The following is a 15,640-nucleotide window of genomic DNA, read 5'->3' as shown; positions in this document are numbered from 1 at the left end:
ATTAAATAGATAAGGGTGTGTGTGTATTACATTAACGGCTACAAGAAATGTGTTAGAAGGTGTCAGATACAATGTAAATTGAGGACATGAAAGAAATATATATATATAAAACTTATGACTTATTAATATCATTATTTTTTCCTGATGAAACATATAATATGAATTTGAAATGAACAAGATTAGTCCATAAAACATGCAAGCATGCACTATAATTTTGAAGTCATATTTTCCATTTCTTCTCAAGCACAGCAGGTAGGAGACTTTTTTTGATCTCTCTCCTTCTTCTTTCTTTTTGTTGACCTTGTGATTTTACCATCAAAGCGAGTATTGGTCTCAACTGTAACTACTTACTGGCATCATGGGATACTTCACAACGCACTTTAATGTGATGTTGAAATTTTAATATGAGGTAGAAAGGAGAGCCAACTTTTCTTGGCAATGTCAGTAAGTTAAAAGAATTAATTGCAATGTCAGGGGGGAAGGATAACAAGAAAACATCCCAGCTTTCCAATATTACCTAGTCACCATTACTGCTGATAGCCATGGCTACTGGTTCCTGTCAGCCCTTTAGAATGAGCACCATGGTGTTATTTTATTCTTCAGGCTTTGGTTATAGGATAAATAACACGAAAGAAATCCCTCCTTTCCCTTTCCCTCTCATTTTCCAATTATTAAAACACAAACCATGCTTCCTTATTACCCAGCTGGATTTTCAATGCTATAAATGCCAACTCGAAACATCATGGGGGCATCAGTAACAACACTGGTTGCTGGAGCTGCTTCGGTTGGGACAGCCAGAGGGAAATCTGGGGCTTCCGTGATCCTGACTGGCTGCTCCCTCGGTCTCTGCAAAAACCACCTGTATTATGACTTAAATTCTAGTCTGTTTCTTTGTGTCATTAATATAAAAATGAGGATAAATATCCTAAGAAGGACTACTACCTAAGGAAAAGGGAAGCTACTTAGAATGGGGCCATATAGGGAGAAAATGACTTCAAATCATAACTGAGCAAAGTGGCCTGACATAAGGGAAAGAGCGAAGTGTTTGGAATGAAGCAAAGATGGATTGGAATGCGGGCCCCTCTGCTTAAAACTTGGAGTAAAGCATCTAACTTCCCTGACCGCTGGTTTTTCTAGGGGTAAAACAGAGATAGTTCCCCTACTATCTAGGGTCCTTTATATATTAATTGATATAATATGTGGAAAATTATTAACATAACTGTTTGAACATGCCAGGCACTGAGTAATTGGAAGCTACAATATTAATAAACTCCCACTTTAAAATATCTCTAATATTCTTTTCAAAACCCTGTGAGGGCCCCTAGGTTGTTCTGATCATTCCAATGTATCAATAATGTACTACACAACTTTGGAGGCAACATGTACATTGAATCTGGAATACGGTTCCTATTTCACATATGTAGTAAATACAGCCTTTAAAGAACTAAAGCCATGCCCAAAGTCGTATAAATAATAAATGCCAGAACTGGATTTTGAACCTTAGCTACCTCCAAAACTTCTGTTCCTTTTGCTATTGGTCCATTAATTAAAAATATTTGCTTAATTCTTTGCAGGCATTGTTCAAAGAATTGGGACTGTAACAGTGCATAAAGCTGTCATAAGAAGAAAAACAGGGTAAAAAGGCCAGTGTAGCTGGACCGTTGGAAGCAAGAAGGGAGAACAAAGAGATGAGGTCAGATGAGGGTGTGTGTGCAATGACATAGGTAGAAAAGCCAGGTTATATAGGGCCTTGTGAGCTATCCAAACACTGTGGCTTTTATTCAGAGTGACACAGAAGCCACTGAAAGGTTTTTAAGCAGAAGCATGAGGTTCTGATTAATTTCCAACCTCACTCTGGTGCTTGGTTGAGAACAGAGTACAGGAACCAAACATGGGAGCAGAGGGGTGGTTAGGAAGCTTTGTAGTCGTCGTCGAGGCAAGGGGTGATTAAGAGCCGAGAAGGGTGGTTCTGTAATGGAGAAATGCAGTCAAAATCTGGGATCTATTCTGAAGGTAGAACCAACATGACTATTAAAAGATTGGATCTGGGGTATGAGAGAAAGCAAAAAGTCAAAATGACACCAACATTTTTGGCCTTAACAAGTGGAAGGATAGAATTGCCTTTTACTGAGAAGTCAAGGTTTTGGAGAAGCACGTTTTGGGAATGAAATAGCCAGTTGGTATCTGAAGAAAATCTAAACACCAAATTTTTCATTCAGATTTCAAGGACCATTATATGACTTCTGAAATAACTCTAAAATTCTCTAATATAGTAATCACTTATTTGGTAATAAAGATACTGATGCAATAAACTTCCCCATAAAAACTTAATTTAATACACAAATATTTCAGACTTTCAGAAAGTTTCAGACTATCAGGCATTTCAAAGCTCATTTGATAAAATCATCACATTATGTGTTTTATGCTATTTATTTTAATAAAAATGTTCATATATATCTTAATATTGGCAGAATACAAAAATATAACCATGTGAAATACAGACTCAGTCAAACAATAAATAGACATATTGCTCATTCGCAACGGTGGAGTGCTATCCAGTTATAGAAATACTAGTTATTTTATATCATAGAAGTAAAAAGAAAAACAGACTATATCTATAATGTCCTTACCATTTCGTAAGTAACTGTAGAAGCTTGAAATATGTAAAATATCACTCCCAGGACTTTTCACTTTGTTTTGCACAGATTCCATTTTGAAAGAGCTGTTGGGGGAAAAAAAAGATTTAAAGGATGTGTGAAAAATATTTTGAAAAACAATTGAAAGATATGAGCACATGACCACTTTAACAGACTTGGGAAACGACCACAGATTATTTTTAGCAATGTCTTCCACATTAATCTTTTTGATGAATCTTATTTCCCCACTTTGCTCCTACCTAAAACCTTAATTCCAATTGAATTGTGAATCAGTCTACCAGTATTATCTTGTGACCCACTTCTACAGAAGGGGCCTTTCTACTTTAGGTTATGCAATTTGTGGCTATTGCAATACATTTTTGAATCCTAATATGTTGATATCTGCCGAAGAATTCTCCCCAGGTACTGTCAGAACCCGATGAAGGCAGGTTTTACGCTAATCCAGTGACTCAGCAGCAACTTTCAGATGCTGTCCAAGGATGTTCTCAGATGCAGATAGCTCTTTCCTTGAAATTCAGTTAGGTCATGCACCAATTGTTAAGCAGGGAAGGATTTCTCAGCCTTCACCATCACAGTGAAATGCTAGAAAATGGTTGAAGGATTTGCTGGAAGCATTTGGTGTGGCAAATCTAATACACATTATTTTGATTTCCTGCAAAAGGACATGAAGTCTGTAACAGCATATCAAACCTGAAGTGCCTGACTTGGGGAAACAGTCTCTAATCCTGACATCTCCCTTCAATAATTTGTTTTAATGGAGGATTCTGTAAAGAATTATCTAAAGCGTGGAAGTGATTTTAAGGCCTTTTAAGGGAAGGCATGGTGAAAGCCCATCATCTCCCCTACAGGACTGGAGGCATATCCTGCACTCTGGTACTTTGTAATCAGGAACAAACTCAGGATGAACCCCCCTGGTAAACAATAACAAAGTTCCTGACCTGCTCTATGGGATCACAATTAGGCAAATAAATGTAATTTGTTAGGAATTCGAGTTTTTAAGAATTTGAAGAAATCTTAATGATCACCTATCCCACCCACCTCATTTTGTAAATGAGGAAAGCAAAGCCCAGAGGGCTGAGTGACTAGTCCAAAGCCACAAGGCTAGTTAAACAAACAAACAAACAAACAAAAATCAAGATTCATTCCTAGGTTTTCAGGCTCCAGGCTGACTGCATTTTTTTTTAAAACCATACTTTAGGTGCTATGCAATTTTCTTTATAATAGAAAGAAAAGTAAAAGAGCCTATCTGAAATTAAAAAGAAATTAAAACAAACAGAATAAAAGAGAGGATAATAAAGTACTGAAATTTACTTGTCTGTTTTCTCATTATTAGGCCCACAGAATGGAAACTCCAGCACAAAGTATTATAATGGAAGGAAGCCTAATACTGAATCCTACTTAATCTATATGGACTTGCTTTGCTACCAGACAGTATGTTCGCCAGGGTCAGAAACTCCACCTGTATTATACAGTGCCTGGCACAGATACTTGTTGAATTGAGCCTTTATCAAAGAACAGAAATGTTAAGGACCCTTTACCACCATGTGTTGGGTAGTTCAAACAGTGTCTCTTTTATAAAGGCTTTCTAGATGTTTCATCTCATACTAATCTCTTTACACTGACCACCTATAACAACCTATACCACAAATGCTTTTCCTAGTTTCTTTACCTTACTTCAATGTTTTCTACATATTTCATGTGCAATTATCTTTATAATTTGCATGAGCTCATATCCCAATGAGAAATTTATTTATATTTCCCCTGTAGGCTAGTGCTAAGGACACCTTCAGTAAGTACCTGGTGAACTGAATTAAATCTTCTAATATCAGACTATGAAAAATTACATTGAATTTTAGCAGTGAAAGAGGGTAAACACTCAGAATCAAGGTTAGTAATTAATCAGGCTCTAGAATTAGACTGATGTTCAGCCTTGAATCTGACTCTAAGAAGATGAATTAATCTTGAGATTGGTATCTTCTCTCCATAAGCCTTAATATCCTCCCCTCTACAATGAGCAAAATAATAGTACCTATAACTCAGCTTTGCTGTGCGTATTAAATGAAATCTTGTATTTAAAGGGCTAACATGGTGACTAGTAGATGTTAAACAGTCAAAAACAATAGTTATGATTAAACTGTACTTTCTATAAATTAATTACTGATGGTTTCTTCTATTTTAATATGCCAAAGTATAAATTAAATGGTGGGGTTTGAGGTATAAAATTTTTAAACTATTCTTTTCCTTATGATATATAAAATATATCATCATAGGCATTTACCTAAATGTTCTTTGTTCCTATTTAATTCACAGCTTTACAATGGATTTCAAGGTATTATATATGTATGTATGTATGTATGTATGTATGTATATGTATCTATTGAAGCATTCAGCATCCAGCACTCTGATTTTCTTGGCACATATTATGAGAGCAATGGATATTTATTGAATTAATAAATTATAAAACATAGATTTATTGCTCAAATTATCCTCTAATCCCTAAAATTAAAGAAAGATTTTCTAAAATGTGTTTGGAGCTAAAGGAGTTGTTGCATATATATTCTTCATGTAAAGGAAGAAAGGAGAGAAAAGAGGTTAGAGAGTTGAATATAGCAAATAATAATAATTTTTTTAATGTCCCAAATAAGAATAGTCAAAAATTTCTTGGCATGCCTTACCCATCAATTCCATATTCCAATTCTACAGGCATGTTAACTAATTTGTTAACTAAAAATAGTCTTCTCAATAAATAAATTATAGTGTTTGACTCATGCAAAGAATCACAACTATGTTCCAGTCCTCTTGGCATCCCGGCTTGATTTGAAAGAGTGGATGTATATTTATCTGACAAGTCCAAAACTTTCCTGGAAAATAAATTTCCTTTTGAATAGTCTTTTTTCATTTCCGTATTGCATAAATCCCAACCTGGCAGCATCAGTGAGAAGTGATCTTCATTTGATGCAAGCCCTAAAGAAACTGGACCCTGAAGCTTCAAAATATTGAGATGCTTAATGCAGAGATTATCCAATTCCTTATCTACTCCCCATGGCAAGAGGCAAGATAGGAGCAATTTGGCTGCATCAATTATGAGGTTAGCATCAAATTTTCTTGATGGCGTAGGGTGCATCTTTTTGGAGCTCTTCATTTTCTTCTGCCTTTTAATGCCATCATTTTCTTCTAAAACTGTGATGGAATTTTCTCCTTGGGCTGGGGTTTCACTAACAGGCTTGCCTTGTGCCTCTGCTGAGAGGGGACCACAGGCAGTTTTATTTCTTTTCAATGTCAATGTTTTCTTCTCTACTGTACTTTTGGCTCTTCTCAGGATCTCACTACCATAAAATGAACTGGAAGGGTCACTATCACAGATTGGAGTCGACAGCAGGAGTTCAACAAGATTTTCCAAGTCAAATAGAAGGATATGAAAGCCAATGTTACTCCATTTTGTCTTCACAGACAGGACTTTAAAAGGACCTGAGAGAGATTTGGCATCAGCTACCTAAAGAAGAAAAAACAGCAACACAAAAAGCTTTATGTGGCATAGTCCTTATTTTTAAGGGATTTTATTAAACATCACCACAAGATTGTATTAAGTGATTTATATTAAAGTGATTTTGTGCCATGATATTAAAAGGGCATAAACAGAAAGAACTAAGTAGCAGTAGAAACTAAAAGCAAGTCATTTCCGTTTTTTGGTCTTAAGTATAAAAATTCTCCTTTAAATTACATTTATATTTTAATATATTTAAACCCTTTTTTTCTTTTGTAAAAATTCTGCTTTTTCTCTAAAAATATAAATTAGAACCTATGGAATGAGATGGCATCAAATTGATATCCTTTCATATACATTTTCATATCTTCCTAACTATATAGCCATGAAGACATACAACAGGGGAAAAGGAGCTATAAAAATTGAGAACAGTTAGAACACTTGCAAGAATTTAGAAAATCTTTAACAAGAATAGTCTCTTCAAACTTGTTTCAAATTTTAAGTAATTGGAAGTAACCTAAATGTTAACCAATATCAAATTGCTTTTATGAAAAGCTTACCTTGTGAACTTGCAGTTGTACTTTCTCTGCCTAAAATGACTTTGCCCTAGAGACCAGTGTGGTGGGCTCTCGTACTTCAGTTAGTTCCCTGCCCACTTACAAGGCCTTCCTAAAGTACCGTAGCCCCTTATGCCGACCTAGCACTCTCTATCCTTTTCCTTGATTTTTCTTTCCTAGTACTATTTATAAAATATTTGTTTACCGTATATTTTCCCCAATAACATTCAAACTCAACCTTTGCAGGAGTTTTGTATATTGCTTTGTTCCCAGCGACTATAAAATAATGCTGCTATACAGCATTGTTAAGTGGTTCAATAAATATTTGTTGAATGGATGATTAACATATGTATATAATGGATGACCATTCAAATATTTTGAAATAATGGTAACTATATTTATTGGAAAACTGTGTCCTATAAGGCAGAAAAATAATCCCCTTTTAATAAAACCATGTGTGTATGAATGTGTACATATTTTTACATATTGACATATATGAATATATGTAGCATATACACATATATTCATGAAATGAATATGTTAACATGAAATAAAATGTTAATTATTAATTAGAGAAGGTTAAAATCATCTCTGTACTTTAGGGGTTTTTTTGTTTTTTTAAGTTTAAGTTTTGGAGTTTTTTTTTGTAGTGTTGAAATATCTTACAATCATAAAAAAAAGGAAATTTTAAAAAAATTAAAAATTTTAGGATACATAACCAAAATGGGACATACTTAAAAAACACATTTTCCTACCAATAAGATAGTATAAGAGTATAATTATTTTTTTAAAGATTTCATTTATTTTATTTGTTTCTAGAGATGGGAAGGGAGGGAGAAAGAGAGGGAGAGAAACATCCATGTGTGAGAGAAACATCAGTTGATCAGTTGCCTCCCACACGTCCCCAGTCAGGGCCCAGGCCTGCTACCCAGGCATGGGCCCTGACTGGAATCAAACTGGCAATCTCCTGGTTTGCAGGACAATACCCAGCCCACTGAGCCACACCAGTCAGGGCAGTATAATGAATAATTGTTAAAATAAAAATAAAAATCACATCAAAAATTAAAAAACTATACAGACTGAAAATGGGCAAATAGCATCAATAGTAACACACAATAACATTCAAATTAAAACATGAAAAAATGTTTACAACCAACCAGTCATAATCAAGAAGTGAAACTAAGATAATATAATCAGTAATACCATTCATTACCTATTAGTTTAGTAAAAAGAATTTTTTATATTAGCTTATTACATAATGTTTATTTCTACTTTGCACTTCTACTTCCCCAAAGCTCTAATTTTCTCTGGTCATTGTGTCTAGACCTCCTCAATTATTGGGTCAATGAAAATCATAACAATGATTCTAGAAACATGACACATTGCCTGGTCAGGTGTCATCTTTTTGTTTTGTGATCTTCATGGCCACAACAGCCCCATTGCACTGCTGCAAACAAACCCGTCCTGAAATATGGTCACCTTAAGCCTCAGCAGAAACTGGACTACAAAGCAGCAATGCGATTCCAAATTTATTTAACATACTGCAAAGTTGTTTCCCATTTGGAAACAATTCTATTAGATTATAAGTATAAATCATTGTTATATTTTAATATACTAAAATGATTAAATATTGTAATTATAGCCATTCATCATTGAATCTTTTCTTTTAAAAACAGTGAGTATATTATTAAAGCCATGTCATCAAGGACTTTAAAAAGCATATTTACCATTATTTTGACATAAGTAACAAAGGATGACAATAAAAGCCTATAATATTTTTTAGTTTTTATATATAGCAGATTGGGCATACACAATATTTAGTAATGTTTACAAAGGGTATAGTAAATCTTATGTTTATTTACATTTATGTTACCTATATACGATGTATTCCTTGGACAAGAATTCTATTGAAATTATCCTTCTAACTCACAACTGAATAATGTTCTGCAGAAACATAAATATATTACTTTTAGAATGATAAAGTAAACCATCATCATAACAGAAGTATTTCATAAACATTTGTCAATCTGGTTTAAAACAAATTATTAAATACAAAAAGTATTTCATTTAATGTATATTGCTACAAATACTTGAGACATTTAATCTTATTAACCAATGTCACTTCAATAAATTTAATTTAAACATGTTTAAATATAAAGGGTAAATACAAATTTTATTAGTTCACATGTTATTTATAGAATGCTCTCTGACTGCCTGAGAGATAATTGCCTGAAATGTTCTGTGCAGCCTTTGCATCCACAGAGAAGGTGCTGGTATTTTCCCTGGCATCACACCACTTTTACTCCTTCTCCCTGAAGTTTCAGGTTGCAACAAGAGAGGAGGTGTAGTTTACAATCTGGAGAGCTAGAGGGGAGCAGGAAAGGGCAATCTTCCATTCCAGCCTCTAAACTTTGGTGAGGCTGGGAAGTTAAACGGTACTGATGGATCTATATGTGAATGCTATAAACAGCAAGTGGGCAGTAAGAAGAGGCACACAGAGCTGACCTCTTTGTCTGGAGTATACAGACTTTAGGAAAAGCCACTGAGTCAGAAAGCTGGCAAGTAGAATCCCAGATGGCCAGGAGACAGGCACTATTCCTCGACGCCCCGTAAGAGTCAAGGAGAAATGACTAGTAAAACTGAAGTTAGCAAGTCAAAATTCAAACTCTCAACATGTAAATACACATGTAACAAGGAAAAACAAAAAGACCTAAAAGTTTGAAGAAAAAAAATGTAGTAAGTCTGAAGGTATAAGTCTAACACCATTATTTAAAAAAAAAAGTCTATTCATTTTTTTCTTTCATCCTGTGTTCAGCTTGTGCTTCTTCCTTTTCAATCTGACTCAGAAAGACAAAATGGTTAAATAAGCCTGGTTTTGCCCTCTGCTTTTGAAGGCAGAAATGCACTAACTTGTTCTGATAATACTTCTCTCTGAAAACATAGTTATTCCTCCACTGAGTTTCTTGTAAAGGATTTGACCTGCCCAACCTACCACAACCACAAATACATGTGGTGAAACTGTTGCTGAAAACTACCTTCATCTTACTTTTGTGACTTTGTGCAAATAAAATTGAGTACAAATCCTTAGATACTAAGCGAGAAAATGTATAGATAATAGCTGCAAAACCGTTTTAGATATTTAGTTATGTTAGACCAAGAAGAGTTTAGAAATTAATCTAATCCCTTCCCCTTTAATTAAGAGAAAATGAAAACAGAGAGGTAACTAGTTCAAAATTATCCCTTTTGTAAATAGCCAAGTCAGGATTCCAAATCTGCTTCTTCTGACGTTTCTTCAGATGATATTATCCACTTAAATTTTTTAAAGACTGGAATAATGTTGTTTATTTCTCATTTCTAGGGTATTCAAACGGTCCTCAATAGCTAAACATTTATTTTATGAAACACCATATTCACTGAGATGTATAAGGAAGAAAAAGTCATCATTACATGAAAATATTCACTAATGAACTGATTACATATAAAATTAGTACCAAACCCTCCTTTCTTTATCTATGAATTTTCCTGTTCTGGACTTTTTATAGACATGGAATCATTCAATATGAACTTTTGCATCTAGTTTTTTTCACTTAAGCATTGTTTTTGAGACTCATGTTGTAGTTTGTATCAATATTATATTATTTTTTATTTTTGCATCCTTGTTAGCTTTATACTGGACAAATGATTAGAAAGAGATTTATTTCTCTTCAATTACAATTGAAGAGAAATAAAAACTTTAAACATGTCCATTTGAGTGAGATCTTCTTTATACTAGCAAAAAGATTTCCTTTGCACATTTCTTTCCTTCCACATTTTCACCATTTGAGTCTGGGGTCATGGATCATTTTAATGTGGCTTTTAACAGAACATCTTCACTTGTTGTCAGCTTCAAACCCAACCTGCCCAGCACTGTCAGAATAATCTAGGTTTTACAAAAAGTGCTTTGAGCATATTAATGTTAGATTCTCCAAAGTGCCCAAATGTCTGTAGAATGAAGTCCAATTTCAATGAGTTGGCACGCCCTGATGCCCAGTCAAGTCCTATTTTCCCTTTCTTGTGTAAGTTTACTCTCCCTCCTCCTTCATTTGGTCAGATTTCTCTTACTGATCCTTCTATGTGTTTGACTTACCCCCACACGTGAGCCTTTGCCTCTCCTTGTTACCTTAACAGCCGCCCTTCTCAGGCTCTAGCCCAAACCCCACCTCCGACAGTCTGCATCCTTGCCCACTCCAGTCCCATATTCTCTCTCTCCTCTCTCAACAGCTTGGACATTTACCTGTAGCCTAGTGAATCTTTAACTTCCCCAAGGAGCAATTTCACTCCAGGAACTCTATCCTATATTTTCTGGTGTGAGTTATTTGAGAGCAGGATTCATGCCTGATTCTTTTGGCTACTTCTCAAATCAATTATTTTACAAATTTCAGTATTTATGGGAATTCATGAGAGATTTTTATATCTCCTATGCAACCAGAAAAACAAATGCATAAAATAGTACTGACTAACTAATGAAAGCAGTTTGTCTCCCTCTAAGACAAAAAGTGAATAAAAGTAAACTTCAGCTTCACTGTCACTACTTCACCAACAAAAAGCTAGGAATAATTCTTAAGATACGTGTATCCAATCTCTTACTGTAACATTAGAGTCTTTTTTAGAGGTGAGATGAAAAAAGTTCCGCACCACCAGAGGGGCTACCTAAAGGCAGATCCATCACTGCCTCATATTCTCGGTGCCTTAGCAAGTAAGAGATGCTCAGGCCTAATTTTCAGCTTAGCAGGCCTTTCATTTCCTTCCATTCAGACAGCAGAGGGTAACCCTAAAAACAGAAAAATGATACAAGGAACCGTGACATTTCTACTCCATTGCAACAGGTCAAAGGCTTATTTTAAACACGGCCCTGGAAGTCAGAAAAAGTGACATTTAGCCACTGGTACAATGAATATCCTTCCAGATTTGTGATCAGAATTGCATATTGTCTCATCATCGCATTCTGTGTTTGCCAATGCTTTTCACCAAAATTACAGGGAAACATACTGAAAAGTCAGAAAAAATTTTAACTTTAAAACCTCAAGAAGGTATCATTTGTGTTGCAAAACCTGCTTATCAAACCATAGGTACTGCAACACCAGCCTCCTCGTTAAGACGGTCTACTTCATCTCCTGCCATTCCTGGTAGCATTCTCCCAGCGAACCAGGCTTAACTCTGGATATTATTTTTTCCTTCACTCTCTTCAATGCCTCTCACACCAAGTCCTCACCTTCACATTTTGTTAATCATTCATTCATCCATCTATCCATCAAATGTTTACTAAGCATCTCCTATGTGCCGCCTGCTGTGCCGTCTGTGAAAGGCTCAATGGTGAGCAAGACAGAGGCCCGGAATCATGCAGCTTACAGTCTAGTGCCTCTCACTCAGATTCCTTCCCACCCTCCTCTCCTCATTGGATTCTGTGCTTGGCACAGCTGCCTGATTCCTCTGCTGTTAACAGTTCGTCTTGGCCTTTCAGTCTTTTCTGATTACTTTGCCTCTGTGTCTCTTCTCAAACTAACACCCATCAACGAAAATTTTACCCCCCTGAAGAAAGCTCATTTCCAAGAGGCCTTTTGAATTTCCCCTTCAAGCTGTAATTTCCCCTTCCAGGGGTAATCTTGCTTTCCTTGAATGTTTCATGACATCTTAATATTTTTCCAACATTTACCTTTCGTCATCATATGTATAAGACTCCTTATTTTCTTCAACTCCAGTCTCTAAAAAGTTGAGCCTGGCTCCACCTTAATGCATTACACCAGCAAGAATTCATTCTGCTAATATTTCATAAAGTATGAGGATCTTTATACAAGACTTCATTGAGCCTAAAAGTGCTTGATAAACTGAGTCACATAAACATTGAGGACAAATGTACTAATTTCATGGCTTTCTCTAGTAACTATTCAGTACTGAAACATAATGACTGAAGATTTTATTCCAGGTCTCTTTGAAAAATAACAAATAAAGCAGTATTAAGTAAACTTTTGTTTAAGGTAACTTGGGATTCAGCCTTTGGGTGTTAGTTCTGTACATTTCCATAAACCTATCTCTAACCTCTGTGTGACCAGAGAAATTCACTTAAAAAACTGTCGCCTAAATGAAAAATAAGTGTCTCACAACACTAGCCCATTTAAGCACCTAATTACAGGGTCAGTCAAGAGTCAACCTGCTCTATAATAGATTGCCTTTGTCAATGGGTTCCTGTCTACCCAGAGCTTCACTTAGGGCGCCCCCACTCTTGGCGCCTGGTATGTTTGGATGTCATTGCTTTGACTTTGAACTATGTCTCCTCAAAACTTTATTGATGCAGAATTTGGGGGAATTTGGAGAAGAGCAAAAGTGGTCTATAAGTAAGCCATTTCTCCATAGGTTACAAATGAAAACTACTGTTTTCTATTCCTTGCCTGAAAGCCAGAACACTTTCCTGGTTCTCTTAAAAGTTCTTTAAAATAGAATTTTAGCGTGAAAAGGCATACACTTTTAAATGTGGGTGAAATAGACTGTGCGCCACCAAGGTTGTTTCAAAACACATTTCAACCAAAAGTAAATGTATATGTTATTTTGTTATATCATTAAGGAATTCAACATTTAAAAATATTTATTAATCTGGTAATAGAAAAGTTGCACTTATGTTTTTCAGTGAAAAAACCTTAATGGCTATTTGTATTTTTTGTGACATAAGTATTAATCTTTGCCCAATATCTTATTTATCTTTTCCTTATCAATTTGTAAGAGAGTTTTTGTATGTAAAAATACTAATCCTGTAATGGATATATTATGAATAATTTTCAAGTCCTATTAGGCTTGAAATTTATAGATTGGGGGTTTGCAATATAATTTTTAGCATTTTTAAATAGTAAAAATTATATATTTTTTCCTTTTTGTTTTAGAAATGTGACCACTCTTAGGCCCCTCACAACCCAGTTTGTAAAAATATATTTTCTTCTAATAATCTATCTTCCTGTATTTAAAAATTTCATTCATCTGAATTTTATTTTTATTAAAGGTAGAAAGGGTATTATTTTATATTTTATCCAAAAATTATACTCAATTATCCAAAAGGTACTTATTAACTTTTCTGTAGAATTTTAAGTGCCATTTTTTCCTAAGAGCAAATTATGATTTATATGTATGCTTCTTCCTGGACTCTTTTATTGTTTTTCATTTATCTAATTGTCTGTTCTTGAACCACTATGTACTCCACTGCAGATAGATAGATGAATAGATGGATGGATGGATGGATGGATGGATGGTTAGATAATGTTTGACATATGAGGACATCCCTTCCCCATCATTCCTCTTTTACCTAATTTTCTTAGCTCATTTCATACATTTATTTTTTGAGAAATATTTTGTAATCAACTCATTAAGTTGTCAAAACCCACCAAGGAGAATTTGAAAGTGACTGTTATTTAAATGCACAGATTTATAACTATCTTAACCCTTAAGGGACTGTATTTTCCCTCTGGGGCTGTATTATATTGTTAAATCAAGATATTTTTGTGTATTTTAGTAATTTTTAAAATATTTTTTCATATGGGTGTGGCATATTTATTATTTAACTTATTCTTATTTATTTTTAATTGTATTGCTATTACCAAGAGACTTTTTATATTTATTTTATTTTCAAACTAGTGGTTTTGCATTATATGAGTTTTGTTTTCAGCACTTCTATGCTTAACTTTGTTTTTTGTTTTATTAGGTTTTCTTTCCTATTCAAATTTTTATATATTTACCATTACTATACTTAAATAAAAGTTATTTGTTCCATTCTTTCCATTCTTAGTCTTTTTACTTATTTTTCTTTGGCATTTGCTAAAACATTAAAAAAAGTTAAAAATAGTAGGAGTGCTATATTACTATAAATCAAATCAGGATAATTTTTTTTTAATTTAAAATCATTTGACTCATATATTTTCCTAATATTGGACATGTGAGATGGTTTCCTAACTCCATTTACGTAACTAGCCACCCCTCTTTAATTCCTGGTCATGCAAATTAGACTTATATAGTAATACCAGGTAAATAAAAGAATACTGGGTCCATTTTAATAGCATAAACTAGTAATGATTGCATATTAATGTATAATTCTAAATAGCTTTCCTCATCAAAGATTTCTGAAAGAGAAAACTAAAATAGTATTTACGGTAGGCTTGGTTAAAAATCTAACCAGGATAGCCCTGGCCGGTGTGGCTCAGTGGGTTGAGTGTCCTTCTGCAAACCAAAAGGTTGCCCTTTCAATTCCCCGTCAAAGCACATGCCTGGGTTGTGCACCAGGTTTCTTGTAGCGGGTGTGCAAGAGGCAGGAAATAGATGTTTCTCTCACACATTGATACTTCTCTCCCTCTCTCTTGCCCTCCCTCCCCTCTCTCTAAAAATAAATAAATAAAATTTTTGAAAAATCTAACCAGGGTAATCTGTATGTACTGATATAGAAAAATGTCTGCCAAATATTTTCCACTTAACAAAGCAACTTGTAGAACAGCATCGATAATATAATCTTTCCTTGTGAAAAATAAATTTATATACATGCACACAGACCTATACACATGTTTTTATTCTATGGTCTAGAAAGGAACACATCAACATCAATGGCATCATACTAATGGAGACTAACAAAAGGGCAGTGGTTTGAAGAATGAGAGGTTTGCTTACTATCCATAAATGTCAGGGTCCTCCCTAAACTGTCAAGCACTCATTTCCTAAAATTCAGCCTTGATCCATTAGTGATACATGAAAACCAATACTGCTACATTGTATTTTGGAAAGCCTTAGATTACAACATAAACCATATCTGAAAAGTCAAATTACTGTATATATTACTGACAGGATGTCCAGGAAAAGAAAATGCTTTTATATTTTCCCCCCTCAAATATATCAAGACATGCCATCTACTTTAACTGATTTAATACACAAAACCA

The 15,640-nt window shown here is 34.5% G+C and overlaps 1 protein-coding gene across 1 annotated transcript in view; it reads right to left on the bottom strand.

Moving 5' to 3' along the window:
* WDR72 (WD repeat domain 72) overlaps positions 1–15,640 on the bottom strand; it is a 176,890-nt gene that overhangs the window by 81,031 nt on the left and 80,219 nt on the right. The window contains exons 14-15 of the mRNA XM_054564693.1: positions 5,333–6,146; positions 2,631–2,722 (exon numbers count right to left, since the gene is read on the bottom strand). Coding sequence (XP_054420668.1) covers positions 2,631–2,722; positions 5,333–6,146 — 906 coding nt within the window. The remainder of the gene's footprint in view (positions 1–2,630; positions 2,723–5,332; positions 6,147–15,640) is intronic.

Source organism: Pteronotus mesoamericanus, unplaced genomic scaffold, assembly GCF_021234165.1.
Source record: "Pteronotus mesoamericanus isolate MK-2021 breed Mesoamerican mustached bat unplaced genomic scaffold, CSHL_Meso_final contig_164, whole genome shotgun sequence".
Classification (NCBI taxonomy): domain Eukaryota; kingdom Metazoa; phylum Chordata; class Mammalia; order Chiroptera; family Mormoopidae; genus Pteronotus; species Pteronotus mesoamericanus.
Note: the sequence above shows the minus strand (reverse complement) of the source record. Positions and strands in the feature narration are given on the sequence as shown.